Source organism: Glandiceps talaboti, chromosome 11 (genome assembly GCF_964340395.1).
Source record: "Glandiceps talaboti chromosome 11, keGlaTala1.1, whole genome shotgun sequence".
In the NCBI taxonomy this organism is placed as follows: domain Eukaryota; kingdom Metazoa; phylum Hemichordata; class Enteropneusta; family Spengelidae; genus Glandiceps; species Glandiceps talaboti.
In genome coordinates this window covers 9,492,402-9,506,221 of record NC_135559.1, presented here as the reverse complement: position 1 = coordinate 9,506,221, position 13,820 = coordinate 9,492,402, and the positions used below count along the sequence as shown (strand labels likewise).

The 13,820-nt window shown below is 35.3% G+C and overlaps 1 protein-coding gene across 6 annotated transcripts in view; it reads left to right on the top strand.

The window, feature by feature from the left end:
• Window positions 1–13,820, top strand: part of LOC144442864 (rho guanine nucleotide exchange factor 7-like) — a 59,446-nt gene that overhangs the window by 20,129 nt on the left and 25,497 nt on the right. Inside the window, exon 1 of one of the 6 annotated variants that reach the window (XM_078132263.1) lies at window positions 11,159–11,488. The exons of the other annotated variants lie outside the window; for them this stretch is intronic. Within the exon in view, the coding sequence (XP_077988389.1) occupies window positions 11,341–11,488 (148 nt within the window). The 5' untranslated portion in view covers window positions 11,159–11,340. Of the gene's footprint in view, window positions 1–11,158; window positions 11,489–13,820 lie in introns of those variants that run through there. 6 annotated transcript variants of the gene reach the window in all.

Genomic DNA, 13,820 nt, shown 5'->3' with positions numbered 1-13,820 from the left:
TATTTCTAAAGAGTAACAGTTGTTCATTTGATGTGACAGTTCATCTTGTAAGGTCATGACACTCGGAATATCAAGAATAACATTTATCTGCAAGGTATGGAAGGAATTGTAAACAGCGCCCTCAATATGTACCTCTCTCATAGCAGTACCCTAAAGAAAACCTTTTCTTATGTACAGGGCCCTGAAGATATACCTTTCCACATAAACAGCGCCCTCAATATGTACCTTTCTCATAGCAGTACCCTAAAGAAAACCTTTCCTAATGTACAGCACCATCAAGACATACCTTTCCACATAAACAACACCCTCGGGATATACCTTTCCATATAAACATCACTTTCAAGATGTACTGTTTCTCAAAACCGTGCCCTAAGAAAACCTTTTATCATGTACAATGCCCTCAAATTATACCTTTATCCATAACAGTGCTTTCCAGATCTACCTAGTATGGGTTTAGAGTTTACTTTGAGCTCTTCGTTGAGTATTTTTATCATGGATAAATCAGAAATATATTCATTTTACAACATCCTAAAAGCATTACCTGGCAAGTAATTTCTGTCTTCATGGTTCCGTTTGTTTTTACCAGATTTCAGAAATGTGTGTCAAATGTTCATATCCAACAGAGAGAGCAATAAATCTCAGTTTGAACAGTAAACATGTTATGTCTGTAAAAAATACTGCTCAAATATATTTACAAAAGTGTGAGTAGAATTGTTGATCTTTTTCAACCGGAGTTATAAACGGAGAGTGAGCAGAGATATCTCTAAGACGTATAAAATTAGTATGACCTACATATGGAACTGTGTGGTAGGTCTCCTATGACAATAGCTACATTGTAATTTTACCAATGAAAAGGTCATAATACCATTGGAAAGGTCACATGATTCCTGCGTCAGTGCATGAAATATGATTTACTTTGCAGACTGTAAGTGTCAACAGGGAACATTCAGGGCGTGTATTGACCTTTGACCTTTTGATGTGACTGGAGGGGACTGTCAATACAATGCTGTTGTACCAGTTTGAGATATTACTGCTTTTCACCACTTGGTGGCTCACTTCCTACAATGCTTTCACTAAACTTGTTCCATGTATAAACTGTTGTGATGTACCAGAGAATCTTGAATTGACGTAAAGAGTAACTGAAATTTTTTGTAGTTTGGGTCTAAAATATATACATGAATGACAAAATTTTGTCAACAATTTTTGGAATTTGGGCACTGAAATTTGGCAGGAAATGTTTGACTGGTCAGATAGGTTTAGTACTCATATAGTAACTTTGGTTTACCTAACGTTGCAGGGCATTTCGTGTAAGGATATCTAATTTCTGTATTTTTTGTTTTTTTAATTTCCAGAATTTTCTGTTCTGTAAATTAGAATAACAAAAAATATTTTTAAATAAATGAAAAAATCTCAAATTCATTCTGGATTGTTCGCCATGTGTTCCCTTTCAAAGCGTTTGTTTATAAGTTGTCTACATGGATAAAATGTCGGTATCAATTACAACAATTTAGGAGGCTAAAACGAGACACATTAAAAAGTTTACAGGACTAAAATGACATTAATAATTTCATGAAACTACATGACTAAAACAATAAAAATTCCAAACTTTAGTTTACAAGGCTTGTTCTCAGTGTAGAGCAGTGTGCCCTCTAAGCCAGTTTGAAACGCCACTGACGCACACAATTTCTGGTGACGCACCAAAATTTAGTGTTCCCCTATCTCTTACTATGTGGTGAGTGTGCCCTCTAAGCCAATTTGACGTGCCACTGACGAACACAATTTCTGGTGATGCACCAAAATTTAGTGTTCCCCTATCTCTTCTTACTATGTGGTGACTCACAAGAACTCCCAGTTTTTATCATTTTGACTCACAACAACAAAATTTGGCTATCATTAGAGGGCACACAGGTGTAGAGTTTACCATATTCTTCAGTTAATCAAGAGTACATATACAAGACTGACTGTTTTTCAGTCGAAAGCTCTCAGCTTTATTAAAAATATGTTGTGTATTGGTTAAAATTTTAGAACCTAAGAATACACATAATCTGATACTCTGTCGGTCCATAACATATTCTGAGAAAAAAAGGTGAGGTGTAAAGACGGAAATTGGAAATATTTTCTGAGGAAATAACAAAGGAGAACTAAACTGAACGATTACAAAGATCATCATGTGTATTTCTGACTCAAATTTTGACTGGATTTTACCTTAAAAGGATGCATTTTTTTTGTCTATATACACTGTAATTAAAATCCAGCTGTATCTTGCTCTACCAGGATGATGTAAGGATGTGGTCTACATTGTAAATAAAAACACTAATTGACATTCTGGGAAGAGGAAGCTACTGAATTTCACCCAGACTAAAAGGAATGCCATGTATACTCCAACTTTCGGATCAGTTTCTACTTCAGTTTTGTAATGTACACTACCAACAGAAAGTATTGTCGACTCAGACAACATCATGATGTATGTGAACAATTTCAAAATTTGACATGTTTAATTGTATAACAATTCAGCAAATTAGATAATTGAATATAAAGTTAGAACAATGCATACAAACTGTCGCAGATTAACATTAACATACCTCATGAATATTCATGAGCAGTCTTGACATTGCTATCTGGTTAATATAAAGTGAGAGTGTGCCCTCTTCTTAACTAAATAGTATTTTAGTTCTGTTACATGGGAGTGAATCTAGATGTATTAAATCAAGAAGACACACCTCAGTTGAAAGAATGCTAACTATTTACTAACAGTAACAAACAGGAATTCAAACATGAAAACGAAATAAAATTGAAAAAATAAGTTACAGTTACACTACATAATTCAGCATACATTATAGGAGTTTTCAACCATAGTGCACATATGATATAGATATAGACGTAAACTACCAGTACTAGATAAAGTTTGACTATATATATATATATATATATATATAGTATTTTAGGTATGTTATCTAGATATGAATGGAGGTGCCTGAGGCAATATGACACACCCGACTCTCTGTGAAAAGAGGAACCATCCATCAACACAGTAGGATTCAACCATGTAAACATAGCCTACAAGTAGACTCAAAGGACTAGCCGCTACTACACTATTTGCTGTCCTAACTGACATTTTGATTGTGAATTTCGCTGTCCTTATTGTCGACGATGATTGTAGTATTCCATTGGTCTAGAAGCCATTCCCCATCACACATAATGTCTGCAAAATGTTAACAACACAAGGATGTAAAATTGAATTAAAAAGAATGAAAATTTTTATATGCAGTGTATAGTACAGGGTACATTTTATAAATCATGTATTAAAAAGCAAGACGCATGATGCTAGATACATGTGTATAAAGTAGATAAAAAATGAATCTAGTAGTAAAAATGCCCAAAGGTAATAAAAAAACAAGCTCACTCTGTGAAAAGAATTAAAATCCACCATAGGATACAACCATTTAAACAAGGATGTAAACTGAATACAAAAAGGAAGATTGACATATTGGTAGAAATCCCCTGTCCCCACCTGCATTGATTCGAAACTGATTCAAACAGAATTGATTCAGTTATTAATCTAAACCTGTTTCCCACAAGAAAACTTCAAGCAATGAGATTTGAATCGATTTACTTCTGCTAGTGTGTCGGTTCTAAATGATTTACTTTGAATTGATTCAAAACCCACTCCCTGATGTGTTTTAAACAGATGCAACTAAATTCAAACTAAAATTAAAACTGGTTTTAGTGTGTGTGTGTGTGGACGGGACAACTGATATTGATTTGATTTCGAACCTATTCAACATTCCACATTTATTTTGCACATCGTAAATCAAGACACAAGTACATGTACATGTAATGCTGTACCTGTATGATATAGAATTGAACGGAAATGCCCAAATGCAATAAAACACACCCCAACTTTTATGAAAAGAACCCCGTTATTGTTAAGGTTAGGGAGCCCCAGTAACAGAAAGGGGTAAAAATTGAATAGTTTCCCATACAGTCTACTGTAATTTTTGTTTGGGAACCCCGGTAAGATAACTGAGAAACCCCTACAGATTTTACCTGCTTACCACCCTTAACAAAAAGATTGACAATACAGTAACACAGTGGCATTCAACCATGTATAAAGAATGTCAAGGCAAATTTAAATCCTTTCTACCAGGGGGTATTTGTTTCTACACGAAAAAACTATAAGTCAAGCAAAACAGGATTTAAAAAATTTTGATATACAGTTACATTCAAGTGTTTAATTCAAAACTTTTTGAAAAAAGCCCACTCTTTAGTGCGAAGCTAGTTGAAGATTTAACCTGTTTCTGTACTGAATTACTAGTGATGTACACTAAATATACATTCCAGAAATTATACGATGCATAACTTCCCATAAGCCAAAAATATGGAATTTATACCCTGGTCGGTCTGCGTCATGACAGCGTGCGTTTATGTCACAACAACACGTTTCTACATCATTGGTTCTGCTGTGTTCAAAATATGAATAAAAAAGTCGTGACATAAACTGACCATTTTGTTGAACCTGGCTAGTGCATGGTATAATCACAAATATTTTTAAAGCAAGACATGAGATTTGACCAACCACTATGCCCCAGTCAGTCCAACTGTACAAATGGGGACCTGGTAGGATAGAGGTTGTTATGTGAAGGATTCAACCCTGTACACTTAGTTGCAGTACCACCATCATGTCCAGTCAACTCAGCTGTACAAATGTGGACCTGGTAGGAAAGAAGTTGCTTTGTGAAGGTTTTTATTCTATGTGTGCATACATAAGTGTCAATGGATTGTATGCTCCCCAGGGAGTTGAGAAAGTCATATAAGGCTGTTATACTGATAGGGCATGTGCCAGCAGTAACAATTGTACCGAGTATTGGTCACAGTATTCATTGTGGGATGTATCTTTAAAAAAGGTGTACATCACATACAAACGTGAATGTAGATGTCTAAAGGCAAGATGAACCACCTCAGTATTCTTAGACTTTGACAAGAATTATAACTATTTTCTTAAAAGAAGGATTCAAACATGTTTTAAAAATGTGTCAAATAGAACAAAAACATATACAATATATATTTCACACCCTTAGGTTATCAGTTGTAGAGTGGAACAGGATATATAGAATATAAATTAAGATATCAAAAGTGACAGAGTTGCCCTCATTAAATTTGACCCCACTTGTTTTACTGTCACCTGGTGTTAACCTGTGCAAATTAGAACTAGAAAACCTAGGAGGTTATCTGACTCCTCTGTGACCCCTTGCATCTGACTCCTTGTGATACTGTTGCCTGGTGTTAACTTGTACAAATCAGAACTAAAAAACCTCGGAAGTCAGCTGACTCCTCTGTTAGCCCCTCCCATGTGCCACTGACACTTGGTGTTAACTTGTACAAATTAGAGAAGTGGAAAACCTAGGAGGTCATCTGACTTCTCTGTGACCCCCTTCTCCCCCCCCCCCCCTTGTTCCACTGTCACTTGGTGTTAACTTGTACAAATTAGAACTAAAAAACCTCAGAAGTCAGCTTGACTCCTCTGTTAGCCCCTCCCATGTGCCACTGACACTTGGTGTTAACTTGTACAAATTAGAACTAAAAAACCATGGAAGTCAGCTGACTCCTCTGTTAGCCCCTCCCATGTGCCACTGACACTTGGTGTTAACTTGTACAAATTAGAGAACTGGAAAACCTAGGAGGTCATCTGACTTCTCTGTGACCCCCTTCTCCCCCCCCCCCCCTTGTGCCACTGTCACTTGGTGTTAACTTGTACAAATTAGAGCTAAAAAAACCTCGGAAGTCAGCTGACTCCTCTGTTAGCCCCTCCCATGTGCCACTGACACTTGGTGTTAACTTGTACAAATTAGAGAACTGGAAAACCTAGGAGGTCATCTGACTTCTCTGTGACCCCCTTCTCCCCCCCCCCCTTGTGCCACTGTCACTTGGTGTTAACTTGTACAAATTAGAACTAAAAAACCTCGGAAGTCAGCTGACTCCTCTGTGACCCCCTCCCTTGTGATGCTGTCACCTGGAGTTAACTTGTACAAATTAGAACTATGAAACCTTGGAAGTCATCTAACTTCTCTGTATTGTGATGTAATCTATAATACCCACTGGCGTGACTAGGTTAAGTCAATAAATGACAAAGAAAACAATAGAGAATGACTCTCCCAGATTATGAAAGAACATCCGTCTTAATACTACCTGGATGAAGGTCAGCTTATAGGCGAAGTTTGTGGAGATGTACCACTGTGTGTCTGTCTATCCAGCTGTAAACCACATGTTAAAGTATCATTCTCTATTCAGGAGGGGTGGGGAGGGGAAGGGAGGGGAGGGGATGAAGGGTTCACCTTGGCTGACGAATATCCCGTGAACAATACCCCAATGTTCAACTTTGCCAAGTTTGATGAGATGTACCAGTGCGTATCTGTCTCTCCAGCTGTAAAACAACATGTTTAACTTCTCTGTTCAATGGTTTAAATAGTTCAGTTTGTTTGATGTTTGCAGGGGGTGGGGTAGGGGAAGGGATGGGATGGAAGGTTCACCTTGGTTGAAGAATGATTTCTCTATAAACATTACCCCGACATTCCACTTTGCAAAGTTTGTTGAGATGTACCAGTGTGTGTCTGTTGGCCCAGCTGTAAGCCACATGTTTCATTTCTCTGTTCAATGGTTCAACTTGTTTCATATGTGTCAGGGTTAACTGTGGTCACCTTGGTCAAACTTGCAGGAGTGTCTTCACAGCTGCCAGGGCATGTGTATATACCCTACTGTTACATTTGTAATCAAGTGTTAAATGTCTCATTTCAACTTCAAGTATGATTTAATTACTATAAGTATTCATCCAATATTCAGTTCTGCCAAGTTTATAGTCGCCTGTCTACTGGTTGAATCTTAGCCAGGCATTGATGTGAATGTGGGTTTTGAATTCATTATTTCCCCATGGAGAAATCAAACCTCAAAATCCTCATTTGACTGGATTCTAGGCGAGTTGACTCTGTGTGCGTTACTCTGCTCTACTCATTCACTATATCATTTCCTCAGTGAATGAGTTTAGCAAAGTCACAGATTCAACCATTAAAATAGGCTTTGTGGGTTCCTTTAGCTTTCAACACTATGCGGTAGGGTTTCAAGTGTCTTCCCAATTCTCGGTACCTGAAATACAGCATTACTGCCTAGGCACATCATAAAAATCGCAAACATTTGATTTCTTGATCCACACCATAATTTCCACTCCATGCACTTCACATGCATTCCATTTCTATAGGTGGTGTGAGAAGTCGACCTTCTTATTCTATTTTGACTGTCTAGCATGAGATAAAATGCTATTGCAGGTACCGAGAGTGTATACCTATTTAGCATGTTTCATATGAAGTTATGCAAGGCTACAGCATTGTACTCTGTCAAGTTTATAGGGTTTTCAGTGTTTTTCAAAAGAGTGAGTTACAGTGTTTCTTAGTTTGTTTATTTCTAATCAGTAAAACAACACATCAACAGCACAGATATGCAAATAAAAACTTACAAATTGTTGAATTACTTGGATAACCCACAAAGTCAAAGACTTGTTTCCAGTGTGGAGTCCATACAGTGATTGAAGTAAATGCGAGATTAGCAAATGTGTTTAACTACATGGAATGGGAAAGAATAACAGAAGTAGGGAAAACATGGAGGCAAACTAACTAATAACGAATAAACTCACTGTTTTCAGTATCCCTTAGTGTACTGTTCAAATATGATTTTACTGCTTTTTTAAAGGCATTTCTTTGTGATATCTGTTTTATTGATACTGGTAAATTGTTCCGGTCCGTGTGGCATATTAGCATAAAGGTATTAACAGCCACACCTTTAACTGTTGGCAGATGAAATGTATGATTGTTTCAATTGTTCAAAGCTAAGTTAAATTTCATGTATTGTATGTATATCATAAGTCATGGTCAACTTTGCCAAGTTTGTAGGGATGGTCGTACTAGGTCAAGTTTGTAAGGGTAAGCCCACTTTGTCAAGTTTGTAGGGGTGTCTAGTATGTGACTCCTTCAAGGTGTTTAGTCTCAATTTGGTGATGCAACTGGTGGTGATGATGCCAGTATGTTATTGTGTATGTCTGGTTTCAAGTAGATGTTATATCATATATTGGTCAGGATAATATAGGATGTAGGGATGGCTACAGTAAATAAAGGGTGTCCCAGTGTATCTGTTCCTAACCAGTATACAAACATATAGCATACCCTTATCTTTTGAATAGTAAACTGGTGTGTCTGGTTTTTCAAATATGCCATATCACGAATTTAGGTCGGCTTGGCTAAGTTTTTAGAGGTGTCCCAGTATGTCCGTTTCTAGCCTCTTATCACCCCATTTTCATCTGTATACCCTATCTTTAGAATAGTTGAACTGATGTGTCAAGTTTCAAGTATGCAGTATCTGAAATTTTAGTCCACATTGTCAAGTTTTTAGGGATGTCCTAGTGTGTCTGTTCCCAGCTGCATAGTATCCTATTTTCTTTCTTACCCTATCGTTTGAATAGTTTAAACCTGACACCTTTAGTTTTCAAGTACGTTTGTACAAAACTTCTGGCGTCTGACAGTCTTCCATTTTAACCTTTGCTCTATTCCTATCGGAAACGTGTGTCTGTGTGGAGGAATTTCAAAAGACAGAGCTATATAAAACACTTGAAATGTTTGTAATTTACTATTACTTCATGATCAAACATGGTACAAGTGGAATTTAAAACAGAAAAGGACATAGATTTATACCTACCACTCGAATATCGTACAATTCAAGACTTTTTTCAAGTGCTTGAACTTTTTTAAAAAGAAAAACGAACTACGTTTCAATATGCTTAGGTAACGGCAAAAAAAGGAAAATTTGGCTAGTATTTACATTTTAAAATTCGAAAAGGTATGACAGTGGATGAATGCATTAATTGTGGGTAAGAATATAATTTCAAAGTCGCCGAAATCAAAGAGATTTTAAAGGAACTCGGAATGTGACTCAATACAATAATACTTGTTTGCTTTGAAAGAAAAAGTGACTGTACTATAGATATTTGGACACAATAGTCATGACCAGCCCTACATTGTGTTTGAAAGGACTTCCGTCGGAACAATGTGTGCTTTTCTAGGTTAATGACGAAGTAATCTTTTAAGACTCTATTTCACTACGTTGGGCAAGAATGAGTACAAATAACAAGTAATGATTTTGAGTCAGTCTGCACTTTTAAAAAAAATGGACAAAAATTCTTTTTTATGTTTGTCCATAATTATTCTATTCTGCCAGTTTTGGTTTGGGATAGGAATGAACAAACAATGTATAATGTTCTTAGATTTATACATGCATATGTACGTACACACACACACACATACATACAGACAGACACACACATACATACATACATACATACATACATACATACATACATACATACATACGTACATACGTACATACATACATACATACATACATACATACATACATACATACATACATACATACATACATACATACATACATACATACATACATACATACATACATACATACGTATGTCGTACATACATGTACATATTATATAAATTATATCATATATGACAAATTTCCACCTGACGCGTGACATCACATCATATATTAAAACCGGATATTGTAAATTATAAATTTGTCACTGACAACCAGGTCATAACCATGGCACATTTGAAGCATGATAGGTTTTCAATGTTCAACAATACACAAAGCAAATATTTTGGTTTCTATGGAGACAATTTCTCTGAGGTATTTTTACCGATGATAATGTCATTAACCCCTGGGATTTTCTGTTGTCACATATTTGCTGTGTGTATCTGTAATCTTGAATTAAGATATACATGTAGACATACAAGCTGATTCTTAAAGTGGCCATATGGATGAGGATTGGGGGTATTTAAAGATTAATAAATGTGAACATTTTTTGTTATTGTACGTATAAACTTTTTACACATTTTTTTTTTTAGCTTTGTGCAATGTATTAAGATACAAGCATAGACTTAGTCAATGTTGTTTCATATTGATTTCTCAAGTAGGAAGCCATGATAATTTTTTTGTGTTTAAATTTTCAAAATAAAAACTAAATCCTCATCCATATGGCCACTTTAATTTGGTGTCTTGTTACAAAGAAAGTATTTCACAATTTGATGTAGTACTGAAAACTGATTTTTATTTCTCACTTGTGATCATGACCAGTGGTAGCCCTGTCTGGCCTTGATGTCGTATTTTACCAATTGTATCTCACCTGAATTCAGATGTAACTGCAGTTGATAACAATATTGAAAAGCGACTTTTAAGTTTTTATTTCCCACTAGAGTACTGATTGTGACTATAGCTGTAGCCTTGTCTGTCCTTGGTGTCTGTTTTTCAACATTTGAATGTATCTGTAACTTGAATTACAAAGCATGTAGAATTTGATAAGAGTGTTTAAAAGCGAGTTTTTAAGTTTTACTTCTTGCTTGGGAGATATGTGTTTGCAGCCGACTGTAACTTTCTGGCCTTCAATATTTTTTTTTTTCGATTTGTATCTATATAGCTTAAATTCAGACATAACTTTTACGATTTGATGATAGGCAGATAGTATAAAAAGCAACTTTTATTTCTCACTTGAGAGTGGAATGATTGTGACCAGCTGTACCCGTCTTTGTCCTTGATGTCCATTTACTTTTACCATGTTATTGATTTAATTAGTTGTTTATCTAAATAGCGGTTGTTTTGATAGTGATTTTGAGAACACAGACGAGAGGTGTCATGGACTGTTTTTGACCATGACTGGAAACAAATCTTCTCCTCCGTTATGCTTGTCACTGTCAGGTGTAAATAATCCAATTGATCTCAATTTACCCTGTCCTTACAAGTCAAAATTGACACACGCCACTGAAACGTAAATCATGTGCCAACAAAAAAAAATCATAAAAATAAACAGTTAACGTCTCATTGTTAATGGTTATGACTTTCACCTCATCAATTGTTAATTGATTAGCTTGTCCTGATATGATAGCCGTTAACCCTGCTTTCATACTCCTAGTGAAATACACATAGTGAGTCCGATTTATGTAAATGATGTGGTATTGTTTAGTATGTGTGTGTATTTCAGTCGCTTCCTGTGTAGATGATAAAACCACGGCTGATGGAATTGGAGGCTCATATGCATGCCTAGAGTTTTACAGCTGACTCACTGTGCAGAGGTGGGGTGCGTCTAGCATGGCATTTCCTCTCGCACATTTATCCGTGTCACAGCTTTGTTATGGTCATAATGAACTTGTCAGAGAAGCTGTGAGGAGCAGAACTTTTTGATCTAACACTCGTGTGTGAAGACCACAGAGAATTTTTTTTGAGGCATCAATGACCTGGTCTAGTTCAAACATCATGGGTTGTTTTCACTGGTGGAAACGCATCGTCAAGACGCGGAAAGGCGTTAAGAAGAAGAGCAAGAAGACAGTGGTGTACGACGACTACAATTGGCACTATTTACATGGATATACATTTACATGTAAGGGTATTTTCCTTGGTTGGACTAAAGTCGCCTACTGTGTGGATAATTGGTGAACTATTCTTCAGAATTAGCGTGTAGGGACCTAACAAAGAATGGTAAAAACTACTTGACTGAGTACTGTGAATAGGCCGTTTGGTTATGTTTTGTCTGTCTGTCTGTTATGTTGGCAAGTTGTAGAATGGTGAATGGAAAACAGGGGTTTGTCGTCTGGCTAAACTTCAAAGAAATTTTATGTTAGTTTGATAATGATGCTCATTTTCAGTATCATCAGTTTTTAGTTGAAAATTCGAAAATTTGTGGTACATTTTGTCTGTCTACTATGTTAGCAACTTGGAAACTGTGATTGGAAATGGCTTGTCGTCTGGCAACTTCGAAGAAATTTTTTATTATTTTGGTGATGATATTCATTTTCAGATTTTGTGGTATTTTCAGTTTAGAATTTTTTTTAGTTGAAAATTTGAAAATTGTTCAGTGCTGTTTTGTGTGTTAACTGCGTTGACAACTTGGAAACCAAATGGAAGTATGGGTTGTCGTCTAGTAACTTCAAAGACTTGTTTGATCATGATGTTTTTTAGATTTTAATGTATTTTCAATTAGCATTTTTAGGTGAAAATTGGACTGCTTGTGATGTGTTTATGATAAGTAACTGGTAGTGCAAAACACCGCATATTGTTGTACGAATGTAATTCTGCTAAAAGGATATCATATCCTTTTAGCAAAATTATATTCGTACGTCAAAAAAAAAAAAATTGCATCGCAAAAACTCATTTGTGAAATGTATTCACTTTATTTTCAATCTTTATCATTTTGACAGAAAATTGCATCCAAAATAATTTTTATCTATATTTTTACAAATTTTTCAATTTTTGGCTCATATGCGGCTGTTTTCATACACACAGTGTATTAGGAGGTATTGATTTTTTTAATCAAATATTAATTCTTATCGGCATACAGGTAGGTTGTTGAACGTCAGGTCAGTCACCTTAATATTGTAATCTCCTTATTGTTGTTTCAACATGCCTGAAAGCACCTGGTGTTTTTTTAATTTTTATATTTGTATATATTTCACATTTATTTGTAAATTTTTAATTTTTCTAATGTTTTGCCCTTAAAATTGTCTGAACATATAGTAGATGTAACAGTTGTAAATCGAATTTAAGATGTAACTCTTTTCAGATTTTTTAATCAAAAATTGGTTTGAAAATTTTGTTTCTATGTACGTTTGGCAGATAATGTGTGGACACATATTGTTATTTTTTTTTAACTTTGCTATAAAATTGTATAATAAGTTATGTGTGCAAATAACAGCAAAAATGAAAAAGGACAGTAAAATTATTACTTGGCAGCTGCTTCATAATTTTGTAAAAAGATCAGTAATACTTGATACTGAAATTTAAATCAGAAATTGTATGTTGTGACAAATGTTGTGTGTATTTTGAGAAATTTAGACATCATTTTAGATTCAGTTACTAGACAACTGTAGGATGAAAAAATAATTATACTGGCAACTGTAATATGCCAGTTGAAATTCCATACTTGTTTCAATTCAGGTGAGCGTGCCAGTTGAAATTCCATACTCGTTGTTTCAATTCAGGTGAATGTTTCACAGGTCATTGCCTGATCATTTTTAACACACCTTTATCTGAAAAAAAAACGTGACTGCATTCATATTTTGTATTCCACAATTTAAAGTGCTAAGTTCATATTACACTGAACAAACAAATTACCGATGTAATAGTTGAGTCATTACTAAAAAAATTGTCGGAAACAGTCTGCTTTATTTTCCATTCTATGGTTATAAGTGACTAGGAAAGGTGATCCGGAAAGATAGTGGGCATTGACCCCAATAATTCATTCCGGCTACTGAACTGAACTGACGCAGAACTTTTTTAGACCCCGGTGTTTATTTAAAACTTGCTCCTAGCGGGAAAGAATTTGTCCCTAAAGGTTTCCTCATAGCTAAAGCATATGGAAGAATATCGTTTTCCAATAAATATAGCACAAATATTTTAATTGATTTTTTTTGTCTCATATTGAGGGAAACTATTCCAATATTAATCTTAACATAAGAATTTAAGCAGTGCTAAGGAGAGTATCAGTTTCGTACAATTTTAGATATTATTTTATCAATTTTGATGTCAAATAATGTAAATTTATCTCCGTTTATAGTTTTAGTTCAAAATGAATATATTATGATTTGGTCCCACTGAGGAGAAGCTAAATGAAATTTGGATTTTCACATTTTATTTCGCAGATTTTCTTTCTGCCTCATTTTGGAACTATGTATATTTACATCCACTAAATATTTCTGTCTTAAGCATAAGAAAGC